The 16,679-nt window shown below is 48.8% G+C and overlaps 1 protein-coding gene across 4 annotated transcripts in view; it reads right to left on the bottom strand.

Annotated features, from left to right (window-relative positions):
- The window catches only part of MYO6 (myosin VI), a 105,534-nt gene that overhangs the window by 40,618 nt on the left and 48,237 nt on the right, over window positions 1-16,679 (bottom strand). For all 4 annotated transcript variants that reach the window (XR_008462302.1, XM_054162541.1, XM_054162542.1 and 1 more), the window contains exons 12-16: window positions 6,919-7,076; window positions 5,247-5,338; window positions 4,276-4,348; window positions 1,558-1,685; window positions 307-402 (exon numbers count right to left, since the gene is read on the bottom strand). Coding sequence is in view for 3 of the 4 variants with exons in the window: in XM_054162541.1 (XP_054018516.1) it covers window positions 307-402; window positions 1,558-1,685; window positions 4,276-4,348; window positions 5,247-5,338; window positions 6,919-7,076 (547 nt within the window). In the remaining variant the exon portion in view is untranslated. The remainder of the gene's footprint in view (window positions 1-306; window positions 403-1,557; window positions 1,686-4,275; window positions 4,349-5,246; window positions 5,339-6,918; window positions 7,077-16,679) is intronic.

Below are 16,679 nucleotides of genomic sequence, written 5' to 3'. Positions count from 1 at the left end.
CATCCTGGTGGCCCTTCTCTGGACACCTTCCAGCACCTCCAGATCCTTGCTGCAATAGAGGCTCTTGTAGCCCCCTTCAGATCCTTGAAGGCCACAATTAGTACTCCTCAGAGCCTTCTCTTCTCCAGACTGAAGAACCTCTGCTGTTTTTCCCCTGTTCATAACATCAGTTTCAAAGCTGAGACACAAACTTTTCCATTTCCCTGCTGATGAAAGGAGATGCTGTTACATTTAACCTACAGAGCCTGAAAGATGGAGAAGCCCTGCAAGGCATTCACAGAAAGAGCTCGGTGCTGGTGAGCTTACCGTCTCGTAGCACACTGCTCCTGCAAAGTGTCGGATGATGAAGCCTTCATCATCTCTGATGTTTCTGTGGACAGCCAGCTTGGACTTTCTAGGGATCTGGAAGTAAAAAAAAAGGTGTATTACAAAGTGGAAAGTGGGCTCTGCCAGGAGCACCCAGTGTTACAAACGACAGGTCCTGCAGTACAGTTGTGATGCTCACCACCACTCCCATTCCAGCCAAGGTATTCTAAAAGCCTATTTTCATCCCCATTCCAACTAAAATGTTCTAAACAACCTATTTTTATTCTCATTCACACCTTGAGACCCCTCACACTCAAGCTGAAAACCACCAGGATTGCTAACACCAGCCAGCTGATTCTCTTTTTGCCTTTAACCAAGGCAGAAGGGCTTCCTGAGGGCTGGGGGTCAGGAGGGAGGGGACAGGCTCTGCTCACTTACTCCCTGTGACAGGACAAGGAGCAATGGATGGAAGCTGCAGCACAGCAGGTTCCACCTCAGCACAAGGGGGAACTTCTTTACTGTAAGGGTCACAGAGCACTGGAACAGGCTCTCCAGGGAGATTGTGGAGTCTCCTTCTCTAGAGCCTTCCCAGCCCTGTCTGGATGTGTTCCTGTGTGACCTGTGCTGGATTCTATGCTCCCACTCTGGCAGGGAGATTGGACTGGAAGATCTCTTTGGGTCCCTTCCAACCCCTGACATCCTGTGAGCATGTGAACCAACAATTTCTATACCATTCATTTCATAATGCAAGGCTATTCATCAGCTGGGACTAGGACCAGACAGAAGCTTAAATACATGTTTTAAGACAGTACATTTTAAGAGGCAATCCCATAGCTGACCATACCTATAGCAACAAACATGCAAATCCAGTTAGGCAAGGTTATAGTGTTGGATGATAGATTGGACTCAGTGATCTCAAAGGTCTTCTCCAACCTGGTTAATTCTATACTATTAAGTAGAAACCTAAGGTAAGTGGGTGACTGCTTTATCTGGCTCCCTTTGCTTCCATTTTATTCAGCAGGAAGCAAATTATTATTTTCCCTACAGAAGTCCTGTACATAAATTGCAACAGAATCATAGAATTGTCAGGGATGAAAGGGACCTCAAGGATCAGCCAGTTCCATCCCCCCTGCCATGGGACACCTCACACTAGAGCAGGTTGCTCACAGCCACATCCAGCCTGGCTGCAAACACCTCCAGGCATGAAGCTTCCACCACCTCCCTAAGGAGGACAGCAAAAAATCAACCTACAGAGAGCCTGAAATGGTCCTTGTGTTTCTGGTGCACCACTGAAGTAAAATGCTGGTCACTTGGCTGGGGAAGGCGATTTTCTTCATCCAAAATATCCAGCACACCTACAAACTTGGCTTCAATCAAATCTAGTAGAAAGAAAACGAAGACACAGACATGTACTTACAAAAACTGAATATAAGCTCACAACAGAACTCAAACTTTCAAGTGTAAAATGCTACTGATCCAATTCTGTCTAAAGGTATCCAAGGAAAGCTCTTAATACTAAATAGAGAATCACAGAAACATTCAGGTGGGAAAAGACCCTCAGGAGCAGCAAGTCCAACCCAGAACCCTGCTCTGCAAGGCTCACCCCTAAACCAGAGCCCCAAGCACCACAGCCAAACCACCTTCAAACACAGCCAGGCTTGGGGACTCCACCACCCTCCCTGGGCAGCACATTCCAAGCCCTGACCACTCTTGCTGTGAAAAGCTTCTTCCTTATGTCCACTCTAAACCTACCCAGTCATAGCTTCATGCCATTCCCTCTTGTTCTGTCACTAGTTACCTGTGAGAAGAGACCAGGACCCACCTCTCCACAACCTCCTTTCAGGTAGCTGTAGACAGCCAGGAGGTTCTCCCCTCAGCCTCCTCACTAAGTCACTGCTAATTAATTAATTCTACATATCTGAATTGTTGATTTGGATGCATGGGTGGAAGCTGAGACATAGGAAGTTCCATGTCAACATGCCTGGATGTGTTCCTGTGTGATCTGCTCTAGGTGACCCTGCTCTGGCAGGGGGGGGGTGAACTGGATGAGCCTTTCAGGTCCCTTCCAGCCCCTAACATTCTGTGACTCTGTGATTTAATTAATAGCTTATACACATTAAGTTTTGACTCTAATACAAAGAATCCAGCAGGGGAAAGGTCAGTCAAAAATTCTTTCATTTTTTTACCCCAGGTCTCAAGTTGAACTTGGTATAAAATTAGGCACCCAAAAGGTGCCTAAATGTTTCTGTGGTATGACCAGAGGATGTTTCTCTGTTGAAAAACTGGCATCCATGGCAAAATAGCACTGGACCTTGAACCTCTGCTGTCTCAATGACCTTCCCAGAGGATGGCTGTGCATCTTTAGTAACACTGGGTAGAAAAGGAAGAGCAGAGGTGCTCAAGTGAGTGTTCAGTCCCTGAAAACTGAGTGCATCCCTCCAAGAACTACTCAAGTATTGAAAGGGCTACCAGGATGCTGAAGGGACTGCAGCACTGCCTGGGGAGGAGAGGCTGAGAGCCCTGGGGCTGTTTAGTCTGGAGAAGACTGAGAGGGGATCTGATCAATGTCTATCAATAGCTGAGGGCTGGGGGTCAGGAGGGAGGGGGCAGGCTCTGCTCACTTGCACCCTGGGATAGGACAAGGGGTAATGGATGGAAACTGCAGCACAGGAGGTTCCAGCTCAACACAAGGAGGAACTTCCGCACTGTGAGGGTCACAGAGCCCTGGAGCAGGCTGCCCAGAGAGGTTGTGGAGTCTCCTGCTCTGGAGCCTTTCCAGCCCTGTCTGGATGTGTTCCTTTGTGACCTCTTCTCTGTCAGGGGGGTTGGACTCAAAGATCCCCAGAGGTCCCCTCCAATCTCTAACCCCCTGTGATGCTGTGTGCATATGGCTCTATCACCAACCACAACTAGAATGAAGCTGGAAAAGCTCACAGGGTTCTACTGGTTATTCTATTCTATTCTATTCCATTCCATTCCATTCCATTCCATTCCATTCCATTCCATTCCATTCCACTCCACTCCACTCCTATTCTATTCCATTCTACTCCTATTCCATTCTACTCCTATTCCATTCTACTCCTATTCCACTCTACTCCTATTCCACTCTACTCCTATTCCACTCTACTCCTATTCCATTCCACTCCTATTCCATTCCACTCCTATTCCACTCCACTCCTATTCCATTGTACTCCTATTTCATCCTACTCCTATTCCATTCTACTCCTATTCCATTCCATTCTACTCCCATTCCACTCCCATTCCATCCCACTCCCATTCCATCCCACTCCCATTCCATCCCACTCCCATTCCATCCCACTCCCATTCCATCCCACTCCCATTCCATCCCACTCCCATTCCATCCCACTCCCATTCCATTCCATCCCACTCCCATTCCATTCCATCCCACTCCCATTCCACTCCACTCCCATTCCACTCCACTCCCATTCCACTCCACTCCCATTCCACTCCACTCCCATTCCACTCCACTCCCATTCCACTCCACTCCCATTCCACTCCACTCCCATTCCACTCCACTCCCATTCCACTCCACTCCCATTCCACTCCACTCCCATTCCACTCCACTCCCATTCCACTCCACTCCTATTCCACTCCACTCCTATTCCACTCCACTCCTATTCCACTCCACTCCTATTCCACTCCACTCCTATTCCACTCCACTCCTATTCCACTCCACTCCTATTCCACTCCACTCCTATTCCACTCCACTCCACTCCACTCCTATTCCACTCCACTCCACTCCTATTCCACTCCACTCCACTCCTATTCCACTCCACTCCTATTCTACTCTACTCCTATTCTACTCTACTCCTATTCTACTCTACTCCTATTCCACTCTATTCTAAAAGCATAAAATCACCAGCACTGGGCATGTTCTGCCTCTTTGGCTTGCAGGCTTTCTTGCTGCATGACACTACTGAGCAGCTGGATGTTGGGGGAGGTGCATACCTATGCAGTCCTGGTTATCCACATAGCGCACTTCATTAACCCCCAGACCTTCTCTCTGGTACAGTTCTTGCTCCTACAACAAACCAAACCAAACCCAGACACACAATAAATGTAACTGATGAGAGGAAACAGGAGCCATCGCTTTTTTCCCCACTGAAAATGTGGGGCTCTGGTAAAAGAAACATTGAGACATTTCTGAACACCAGGAATCAACAGACACTGAGAATGTCACTGCACAGCTGAAGAGATGCCCACTTCACCTCCCTCCCCTGAGGGGATGAAAAGGGGGGGAAAAGAGGGGGAGAGGAGGGTGGAAAAGGGAAGGGAAAAGAGGGTGGGAGAGAGGGTGGAAAAAGGGGGAGGAAGAGAGGGGGGGGAAAAGGGTGGGAGAAGGGGGGGAAAGGATGGGAGAAGGGGGGGAAAGGATGGGAGAAGGGGGGGAAAGGATGGGAGAAGGGGGGGAAAGGATGGGAGAAGGGGGGGGAAGGATGGGAGAAGGGGGGGAAAGGGTGGGAGAAGGGGGGGAAAGGGTGGAGGGTAAAAAGGGGCAAAAAAGGATAGGAAAAGGGGGAACAAAGGACAGAAAAGGGCAACAAAGGGTGGGGAAAGGGCAACAGAGGGTGGGGAAAGGGCAACAGAGGGTGGGGAAAGGGCAACAAAGGGTGGGGAAAGGGCAACAAAGGGTGGGGAAAGGAGGGGAAGGATAGAAAAAGGGGGAACAAAGGGAAGGGATGAAAAAAAGGACACAAGATTGGTGTTTTGCAAAAGCCACATTCAATTCTGGCAAACCCAGATGTCTCACAGTAGGAAAACAGTTCTTCAACTGATTTTTTTTTCCCTTTGCCTTTTTAATCTACAGATCATGTGCAATCTGATGGCAAGAAAATGCTCCTTCAGGTATCCCTTTACAAAACAAAACCACCCCAACAAAATAGAAGAACTCCTCCAAAGTCTCCTGAGCTGTGACATACCTCTTTCAGAATCCTCTCATTAAAAAACTGCTGCAGTTTCTCGTTGCAGTAGTTAATGCAGAACTGTTCAAAACTGTTGTGTTCAAAATACTCTGAAAAAGAGAAGTGACACTTCAACAACAAACCAGAGCTGCACCAATTCATCTTAGAACAGAACAGAATAGAATAAACCAGGTTGGAAGAGACCTTCCAGATCATCTCACACAACCAATGAGAGCAGCTTCAGAGTGCTAACACTTCAGGATGTGTTCAGATCCATACCAGATTCCTTCAGTAAAATAAGAGCTTTTACACATCTCTTTTTTTTTAAGTTGCTCCTAAGACTGGAGAGAGCAGCCAGGCAGAAAGGGACCTGGGGGGACTGGTTGACAGCAGCTCAACATGAGCCAGCAGTGTGCCCAGCTGGCCAAGAAAGCCAACTGCATCCTGGCTAGGATTAGAAATGCTGTGGCCAGCAGGAGCAGGGAAGTCATTCTGCCCTGTGCTCAGCACTGCTTAGGCCACACCTGGAGTCCTGTGTCCAGTTCTGGGCTCCTCAGTTTAAGAAGGACACTGAGGCACTTGAAGATGTCCAGAGAAGGGCAGAGAGGCTGGGGAGGGGTCTGGAGCACAGCCCTGTGAGGAGAGGCTGAGGGAGCTGGGGTTGCTTAGCCTGGAGAAGGGGAGGCTCAGGGGAGACCTTCTTGCTCTCTACTACCTATTACCTGAAGGGAGGTTGTAGCCAGGTGGGGGCTGGTCTCTTCTACCAGGCAAGCAGCACCAGAACAAGAGGACACAGTCTCAAGCTGTGCCAGGGGAAGTTTAGGCTGGAAGTGAGGAGAAAGTTCTTCCCAGCAAGAGAGATTGGCCATTGGGATGTGCTGCCCAGGGAGGTGGTGGAGTCACCATCACTGGAGGTGTTCCTAAAAAGGCTTGGATGTGGCACTTGGAGCCATGGGTTAGTTGTCAGGAGGTGTTAGGTATTAGGTGATAGGTTGGACTTGATGGTCTTAGAGGTCTTTTCCAACCTGGTTGGTTAGGGTGTCAGGGATTGATAGGACTGGGGGGGAAATGGAAAAAAATAGAAATGGGGAGATTCAGATTGGATGCTAGGAAGAAATTCTTCCCCATGAGGGTGGTGAGAGCCTGGCACAGGCTGCCCAGGGAGGTGGTGGAAGCCTCCTGCCTGGAGGTGTTTGCAGCCAGGCTGGAGGTGGCTGTGAGCAACCTGCTGCAGTGTGAGGTGTCCCTGCCCATGGCAGGGGGGTTGGAACTGGCTGATCCCTGAGATCCCTTCCAACCCTGATGATTCTCTGATCTTCTCAGGACTGAATGGGAGAGCAGCATTCATGTGCAGTATGTTTCCCACTTTCACTGGGCAGGCACAGGGTGGCTCCACTCCAAATTTTCAGCCCTTCAAAAGCTGTCTGCATGGGCACTAGAGAAATCTGAAAGCGTGACAAAGATGCCCAGCTTCACACTAACCTTTGGTTAGTGTTGTAAGGCCATCAGGAGAAGCCTTAGTCATGTATCTCAGGAAAATGAGGCTCTGTCTGCTCTCTTCCTATCTTAAGCCCCTGCAATCCACCCTACCCACCACCACCAAGCAGAAAACCCTCCCCCTCCCCACTGCAGAATTTATTATTGAGTCTTTGGTGGCAATAATAGACAACTAGAAAAGTAGTATACTTACCAAAGCCAGCTATGTCCAGAACCCCAATGAAGAAAGCTGAGCTCTCAAAAGGAAAGCACTGGTTTACCCTGTTCACCACGTGGTCAAAGAGATGACTGTACACTGTTTTAGCCAGGGCATCACGAGCATTGTTTGCTTGTTCCACTTTCAAGGGTACCCTAAAAATCAAACAAACAAACAAAAAACCCAAAACTGAACAAATTTGTGTTTCAGAGTCATGTTTCACTAGCCTCAGTTGAGCCTAGATCATGGAATCACAGAATCAGTCAGGGTTGGAAGGGACCACAAGGATCATCCAGTTCCAACCCCCCTGCCATGGGCAGGGACACCCCACACTAGATCAGGCTGCCCAGAGCCTCATCCAGCCTGGGCTTAAACACCTCCAGGGACAGGGCCTCAACCACCTCCCTGGACAACCCATTCCATTCTCACAGTGAAGAGCTTCCTCCTGAAGTCCAGTAGATGTAGATCTACAAGATGCAGAGGTTTTCATACTCATTTATTAGATAATTAGAATTTATGCTGATAATTGCCAGAGAAAGAGATTTAAAACACATATATAGCCACCCAGAAAAAAATGTTACAACTATGCCTCCTTGCTGGTGCTAAAGCTGTGCAGGGGCAGTGCCCAGAGGCTGGAGCCAGGCTCTGCTGGGGGCTGCCCACTGCCAGCACAAGGGGCAGTGGTGGAAGCTGAGGCAGAGGCAGTGCCATGGAAACAGGAGGCTAAAATTTTTCCCTGTGAGGGTGAGAGAAGCCTGGCAGAGGCTGCCCAGGAGGGTTGGGGAGTCTCCCTCTCTGGAGACAGTCCAAACCCACCTGGATGTGTTGCTGTGTGAGCTGCTCTAGGTGACCCTGCTGTGGCAGGGGGGGTTGGACTGGATGAGCTGTGGAGGTCCCTTCCAGCCCCTAACATTCTGTGATTCTAAGCTGCCTCACTACAGCAGAACCTTTAGCTCAGTTTTGCTCTAACTTCTTTATCCCTATGCGTCCATAAGGGCTATCAGCAAAGCTATAAGGACATAATCAGTACCAAAAGTGAAAAAGAAATAGAGGTGTTTATATTTATGCCTTAACTCTAGTTTATTAGAGTTTTTAACCTAAGGGAATGCATTGTCAGAGTGAAAGTCAGATGCAAGGATTCTTTTTTAAACACTGGAAGAAGGAGCCCTTTAAGAGAGGAGAATTTATTCCTGCCCCCTTATTCAAAAGCTTTATTCTGCACTGTGTTTAGTACAAGCCTCCATCACAGCTGAGCAGTTTAAAACCTCAAACAACTCAACATGTAAAATCCCACAAGCCTCAACTTCAAAGCCTAAGAAGTGCACACTACAATGGTGGGAATATGAGGCAAATCTATGCATTTAGCTAGGCATATATTATGTAGTATAGAACATGGCTGCCCAGGGAGGTGGTGCAGTCCCCATCCCTGGAGGTGTGCAAGAGGGGATTGGATGTGGCACTTGGTGCCATGGTTTAGTCATGAGGTCTGTGGAGACAGGTCAGACTCGATGATCCTCGAGGTCTCTTCCAACCTTAGTGATACTGTGAGACTGTGTGATATGTATTATATATATGCATGTATTATATAGAATCTTAGAATCACAGAATCACCAGTGTTGGAAGAGACCTCAAAGATCATCAAGTCCAACCTGTCACCACAGACCTCAAGACTAGACCATGGCACCAAGTGCCACATCCAATCCCCTCTTGCACACCTCCAGGCATGGGGACTCCACCACACCACCTCCCTGGGCAGCACATCCCAATGGCTAACGACTCTCTCAGTGAAGAACTTTCTCCTCACCTCCAGCCTATACTTCCCTTGGTGCAGCTTGAGACTGTGTCCTCTTGTTCTGGTGCTGCTTGCCTGGGAGAAGAGACCAACCCCCTCCTGTCTACCACCACCTTTCAGGTAGATGTAGACAGCAAGAAGGTCTCCCCTGAGCCTCCTCTTCTCGAGGCTAAGCAATCATAGCGTTGTTAGGGTTGGAAGGGGCCTCAAGGACCATCTAGTTCCAAACCCCCTGCCAGGGGCAGGGACACCTTACACTAGATCAGGCTGCTCAGAGTCTCATCCAGCCTGGCCCACATTACATATATAAAAAATATACATATACAATTATATCTCTATTACAATGATATATCTATTATAATGATATAGCCATTTTAATGATATATCCATTATAATGCTATATCCATTATAATTGTATACCCATTTTAATTGTATACCCATTTAAATTGTATACCCATTTAAATTGTATATCCATTTTAATTGTAATCTATTTTTTAATATATAATTTATATATGATTATAATTTTGTATGTCTAGCTATTCCATAAAGTCAGTATGAGAGTGCCATGCTTAGCAAGCACCAACTTCAGAGCCCACTTAAATCACCTCCTACCCTGGATAAATACATTCCTCAAGAATCATTTCTTTTAAACAATAGGCTTCCCATTACCAGGTAGTAGAACTAAAACAAATAAAGTTCCACTGTAAGCAGCTGAGAAAGCACCTGCACAAGTCTCCAGGATAAGACAATTCATCTAAGAATAAAGCCATGGCTTTATGTCATGGCTGCAGATTGCACTCAGATCCCAATTGTGCTGCCCAAGAGCTCTCCAGAGGTTCCTTCCAACCTCTACCACTCTGTGAAGAATACAAGAGCTAAAGTCCCACCAATGTGAACAGAGAGTCAGACCACAACAGCATTAGAAGGTTAAAGACCAAAGGTCAACAGAAAACAAACATTGAAAGGGAAAAAAATATTAATTTGAAATAGTGACAGCAGCTTGCCCAAAATTTCAGGCATGAGAAAGGCAGCTGAGAGCTTACAACAGCCATGGGTACCCAAAGGCTCTGCACAACGCTGCACCATGACATCCACATACTACCAGTGTTCAAGTAAATCAAACCAAGAGACTGTTAGGGAGAGAGCCTGTTAGCCAAACTCATCAGGGAGGAAAAGGGAGCTATCATGTCAAGATTTTTATCAGCTGAAGCCTGTTTGTCACAAAGAACACAGGAGGATGCCCAAAGCCCATGCTCTTCCTACATATCTCAGTCAAGCCAGCTGAATAAAAATCACTTCTCCCCAAACAGCTCCCTGTTTCACCCCTCCCCAAACACCTCCCTGTTTCACCCCTCCCCAAACAGCTCCCTCTTTCACCCCTCCACAAACAGCTCCCTGCTTCACCCCTCCCCAAACAGCTCCCTGTTTTACCTCTTCCCAGACAGCCCCGTTTCACCCCTCCCCAAACAGCCACCTGTTTCATCCCTCCCCAAACAGCTCCCTGTTTTACCTCTTTCCAGACAGCTCCCTGTTTTACCCCTCCCCAAACAGCTCCCTCTTTCACCCCTCCACAAACAGCTCCCTGCTTCACCCCTCCCCAAACAGCCCCCTGTTTCATCCCTCCCCAAACAGCCCCCTGTTTCACCCCTCCCCAAACACCTCCCTGTTTCACCTCTCTCCAAACACCTCCCTGTTTCACCCCTCCCCAAACACCTCCCTGTTTCACCTCTCTCCAAACACCTCCCTGTTTCACCCCTCCCCAAACACCTCCCTGTTTCACCTCTCTCCAAACACCTCCCTGTTTCACCCCTCCCCAAACAGCCCCCTGTTTCACCCCTCCCCAAACAGCCCCCTGTTTCACCCCTCCCCAAACACCTCCCTGTTTCACCTCTCCCCAAACAGCCCCCTGTTTTACCCCTCCCCAAACACCTCCCTGTTTTACCTCTCCCCATAAACCTCACCTCTTATACATACCCTTGGACCACCAGCACTACATGAGCACCCAGTAACAATCAAAGGATGGACTGTCCAGCTAAGGTGGGAGGTAGCCAGTTATGGAACTTCTCAAGCATGCAGCAAATCTACCTTTAAAAAACACCTCTGAACTGAGCTGTTCTAAGCAAGCCCTCAGGTAGAAGGTCCAAGGTGCAGAGCTGCCCTATCACCCTCACCAGGTAGATTTCTGTACGCAGGAGCACAGAGAAGTGGCAGGGGAGGAAAAGAAAACTTAATGCTACACAGCTTACCCACACTGCATCAATTCCTTCATTTCCCAGGAGTCACAAGCACTACACCAACTCCAATTTATTATTTCTACACTTATTTTTCCCCCCCAAGGATGCTACTTCTGATGCAGAAAGGTGAGGCTGATGGAGACCACTTTCTATTGTGACTGAGTAAGTCAGGCAACCAGAGACTCAGCTCAGTAAGGACACCTGCAAGCTACATTACATTAGGTAGTAATTAGCTTTAACACACAATCTTGTCTTCCACTAAGCATCTCCTGACTTATCTTAAAGTAACAAGTACTGACAGGAATCTCATCTTATAAATAGAAGGCAGGTACCTTTGCATTCCATTCTGATACGTTTAAGAGATCAGAATACTAATTCCCACGTCAGCTGCAGGCCTATTGCATAACACAACATACACCCAAACCATTTCTGGTGCAACTGGCTATTTTCAAACACCATGGCAAAGAGCCATTCTCCTAGAGCATGCACCCAGAAAATCAGAGAATCATACAATTGTCAGGCTTGGAAGGGACCTCAAGGATCAGCCAGTTTCAACCCCCTGCCATGGGCAGGGACACCTCACACTACAGCAGGTTGCTCACAGCCACCTCCAGCCTGGCTGCAAACACCTCCAGGGATGAGGCTGCCACCACCTCCCTGGGCAACCTGTGCCAGACTCTCACCACCCTCTCATGGAAGAGCTCCTTCCTAACATCCAATCTGAATCTACCCATTTCTAGTTTTGTTCCATTCCTCCCACTCCTATCCCTCCCTGACACCCTCGAAAGTCCCTCCCCAGCTTTCTTGGAGCCCCCTGCAGATACTACAAGGCCACAGTTAGGACTCCTGGGAGCCTTCTCTTCTCCAGGCTGAACAACCCCAACTCCCTCAGTCTGTCCTCACAGCAGAGCAGCTCCAGCCCTCTGCTCCTCCTCGTGGCCCTTCTCTGGACACCTTCCAGCACCTCCAGAGCCTTCCTGTAATAGAGGCTCCAGAACTGGACACAGAGCTCCAGCTGTGGTCTCAGCAGAGTGGAGCAGAGGGGCAGAATCCCCTCCCTGCCCTGCTGGCCACACTTCTCTTGCTGCAGCCCAAGCTCTGCTTGGCTCTCTGGGCTGCAAGTGCTCACTGCTGGCTCCTGTTGAGCTTCTCCTCCCCCAGCACCCCCAGGTCCTTTTCTTCAGGGCTGCTCTCAAGCCAGTCCCTGCCCAGCCTATAGCAGGATTGCCCTGCCCCAGCTGCAGGACCTTGCCCATGGTCTTGTTGAACCTCATGAGGTTGTCATGGGCCCACCTCTGCAGCCTGTCCAGGTCCCTCTGGATGGATCCCTTCCCTCCAGCTGTCAGCTGCACCACACAGCTTGGTGTCATCAGCAACCCTGCTGAGGGTGCACTCAGTGCCTCTCTTTAACGACATTGAACAAGCCTGGTCCCAGTACTGATCCCTGAGGGACTCCACTTGTCACTGGCCTCCACTTGGACATGGACCCATTGACAACCACCCTCTGGGGGCTCTGTTCTTAAAACAAACCCCCCACCATAACTGGCCAGTATTAAGGAGAATTCCAGAGACTGCATAGAACTCCACCATGGGTTTGAAATTCCATAGCCTGCAGCAGAAACTCATGGACAGAAAGTGCAACCCTGTACTGCATTGTGCACAGCTCAAAGTAGAGAACCTCAAAGTAGTGCTGAAATTGCACTGAACCAATAAATCCACAAGAGTCCTATTACAGGCCTGACATTCAGAATGAGTAACTTCCTTCCCCTGAACTTGGCTTTCCCTCTGCTCTGCACACTGTCAAAGGAATGTTTTTCCTCTGCTTGTTTCTTGTCTGAACAGGAGAAGATATATTTCCTTTACTCCACTTCACCTTCTCCCCATCTCTCCTCCATCCATCAGCTACTTGTAAGAAACAGGAAAGAAACTTTTCCCATTTGTAAGCTTCTTGGTGCCAAAAAAACCCACCCCACCCTTGTTTGGTCTTTGTGCTAGTATCTTCAACAAGGTTTCCAATGACACACAGGGTCTGAAGTCCATGGGAGTCTGGGGCAATGATTTTAAAGTGGAGCAGGATAGATTTAGGTTGGACATCAGGAAGAAGCTCTTTAGAATGAGAGTGATAAAATACTGGAACAGGCTGTCCAGGGCTGTGGAGAGATTCAAGATCAGGCTCAATGTGGCCCTGGGCAGCCTGATCTAGTTGGAGGCATCCCTGGCTCACTGCAGGGGGGTTGGCCAAGATGACTTCTGAGGGCCCCTTCCAACCTGATGCACTCTGTGAATCTGTGACTGTGCTCTCATGGGGCTGGGTTTACCTTGTGGACAAATCCAGGCAGTTCCCAAACATTTTCCAGTAGAAACAAACAGCAATTAAAACACCTTTAATTTGCCCAGGCTTTGACAACATTTAAAGGAGAGAGAGAGGAAGTGAGGTGATACCAAGCAGCTACTTTCATCAAATAAAATGGCCTGGATGAACCCTGCCAAATGAAAGGCCCTGCATTAACTGAAGAATATAAGCAGCACATTTGGGAAGAGTGGAAGTTCCAAAACTGGAGAAAGTGGTTTTAAAACCTTACCCTCTTGTTAGGGGTTGAATTAGACCTCCCCCCAAGCCATTTCTCTTTCAGTAAATCTGAGAGCAAATCCACCACACTCAGAATTGGGAAGGAAAAAATGGAATTGTGTTTACCAGAAGAAAAACACAATAAATGTAAGAGTATAACATGTACCAAGTGTACTTACATGTATATACACAGTTCAACAGCTTGCACAAGTTCCCCTTGCTCCCCCCCTGCCTCCTGAAGGACAGAGGGCCCCAAGAAAAGCTCAGCCTCCCCCTTCCCTGTACCTTCCTTCTGTACCTCTTACAGAAACCAAATAGAAAAGGCCCAAGGTCAGAAGGAAGATAGCACAGCCCCAACCCCACAAGTGAAGCAGCAAGATGGGATGGGATGGGATGGGATGGGATGGGATGGGATGGGATGGGATGGGATGGGATGGGATGGGATGGGATGGGATGGGATGGGATGGGATGGGATGGGATGGAATGGAATGGAATGGAATGGAATAGACCAGGTCAGAAGAGACCTTTGAGATCATCAGATCCAGCAGCAGAGAGAGCACAAAACAACTCTGCTGCAAGTTACAAGTTTTTCAGTACTCCAGTGGGAGGATTTTAACCCATCTATTGTTATGATTCTTCAGACCAATTGAATTAGATGGACCTAGCATGATTAGAATGGAAACTCTGAGGGGTCCACCCCCTTGAACTGTCTAAACCTCAGGAAGAATCTGTCTACAACTGAATTTTCATTTCATAGAATCATAGAATCAACCAGGTTGGAAAAGACCTCAGAGATCATCAAGTCCAACCTATGACCTAACACCTAACACCTCCTGACAACTAACCCATGGCTCCAAGTGCCACATCCAATCCCTTTTTGAACACCTCCAGGGACAGGGACTCCACTACCTCCCTGGGCAGCCCATTCCAATGGCCAATTGCTCTCTGTGTGAAAGAATTAATTACTCTTTAGCTTGGCCACCACCTGTGGCTCTAACTCTCTAACAAGTGTTTTTCCAACAGAGGCTTGGGTAGCCCCAGCACCACCACAAGAAAAAATGTGCTCTGTAGACAATGGACTTGAAAAGGAGCTGGAGATGTGGAACGGTGTAAGCAATCTACTTGGTGATGACTGAGTCTGCCCTGCAAGTCCTGGAAACAAACTGAGTAAGAAGCTAGTCCAGAGCAGTCACAGTTTAAAAGGTGCACTGGCTGCTGCACTGGCACTGACACATTATTTCCCTCTGCAAACACACTTCACATGGCTAAAACATCGGCCAGCAAGGTGACTGCTGTGCTCCTTTGGGGAGGAGGACAGACAGAGGTAGCGCAGCTCCTAAGCCTCCCTGGCAATCCACTGCACACGAGTATTTAATACAACTGACAGAGATAGTATTCAGCATCACCCTCCTGCTGTTCCTTGTTTGCTCCCTTGTGCCCTGCAGAACAAAGCCTGTGCTATACTCTGGCCACAGTGATTTCAGCTCAGCTATTCATGCACTGCGACCTATTAGGACTCACATGATCTGCCTGCACACAAAAGCTCCCTAAGAGGAGAGAGAAAGCTGAGCAGCCCTTTGGGTTGCTGGAACAAAACAAAACAATGTGCTTTGTCCAAGCTCTAATACTGATAGCAATCAAACAGTTTCCAAACTATGCTAGCACAGAAAAGCTGGTGGCTATTTGAATAAATAGCTAATGCTGGACGTGGATTGGAATCCACTTTCCTTCTGTCTGAGGCGAGCTACACAAGAAGATGGAAGTGTATTTATTAGCGTGCCTTGGTTTCACAGTCTCACAGTACTGCCAAGGCTGGAAGAGACCTCGAGGATCAGCGAGTCCAACCTGTCACCACAGACCTCATGACTAGGCCATGGCACCAAGTGCCACATCCAATCCCCTCTTGAACACCTCCAGGGACAGTGACTCCACCACCTCCCTGGGCAGCACACTCCAATGACGAACGACTCGCTCAGTGAAGAACTTTCTCCTCACCTCCAGCCTGAACCTCCCCTGGCGCAGCTTGAGACTGTGTCCCCTTGTTCTGCTGCTGGTTGCCTGGGAGAAGAGACTAACCCCCTCCTGGCTACAACCTCTCTTCAGGGAGTTGGAGAGGGCAATGAGGTCTCCCCTGAGCCTCCTCTTCTCCAGGCTAAACAACCCCAGCTCCCTCAGCCTCTCCTCACAGGGCTGTGCTCAAGGCCTCTCCCCAGCCTTGTTGCCCTTCTCTGGACACCTTCAAGTGTCTCGATGTCCTTCCTAACCTGAGGGGCCCAGAACTGGACACAGGACTCAAGGTGTGGCCTAACCAATGCAGAGCACAGGGCACAATGACCTCCCTGCTCCTGCTGGCCACACTGTTCCTAATGCAGGCCAGGATGCCATTGGCCCTCTTGGCCACCTGGGCACACTGCTGGCTCATGTTTAGGCGGCTGTCAATCAGCACCCCCAGGTCCCTCTCTGTTTGGCAGCTCTCAGCCACTCTGACCCCAGCCTGTAGCTCTGCATGGGGTTGCCGTGGCCGAAGTGCAGCACCTGGTACTTGGACTTGTTGAATGCCATCCTGTTGAACTCTGCCCATCTGTCCAGTCAGTTGAGGTCCCTCTGCAGAGCCCTTCCACCCTCTAACTGACCAACATCTGCAAACTTGCTGATGACTGACTCAATCCCCTCATCCAGATCATCAGCTGCACAAGTTTAGAAAAGGCTAGAGAAAGAGGCTTAATGCATCAATCCTTCGAGGTGGAGAAAGCCCTGGGGAGACTTTATAGCCACATTTTAGTATCTGAAGGGGACCTACGGGAAGGCTGGGGAAGGACTGCTTGGAAAGGCTTGGAGTGACAGGATGAGGGCCAATGGTTTCAAACTGGAGCAGGCTGACATCAGGAGGAAGTTCTTCACAGTGAGAGTGGTAAAATACTGGAACAGGTTGCCCAGGGATGTGGTTGAGGCCTCATCCTTGGAGACATTCAACACCAAACTCAAGATCAACTCTTCTCTGTAGAATCAGGTGATAGAAGGAAAGAAAATGGCCTGAAACTGTGCAAGGGAAGGTTTAGTTTGGCTATTAGGAAAAATTTCCTTGCTGCAAGAGTGGTCAGGGATTGGAAGAGGCTGGCCAGGGAGGTGGGGGAGTCACCATGCCTGAAGGGTTTCAAGAAAT

Source organism: Dryobates pubescens, chromosome 6 (genome assembly GCF_014839835.1).
Source record: "Dryobates pubescens isolate bDryPub1 chromosome 6, bDryPub1.pri, whole genome shotgun sequence".
Taxonomy (NCBI): Eukaryota; Metazoa; Chordata; class Aves; order Piciformes; family Picidae; genus Dryobates; species Dryobates pubescens.
This window is presented reverse-complemented; position numbering and strand designations above follow the sequence as displayed.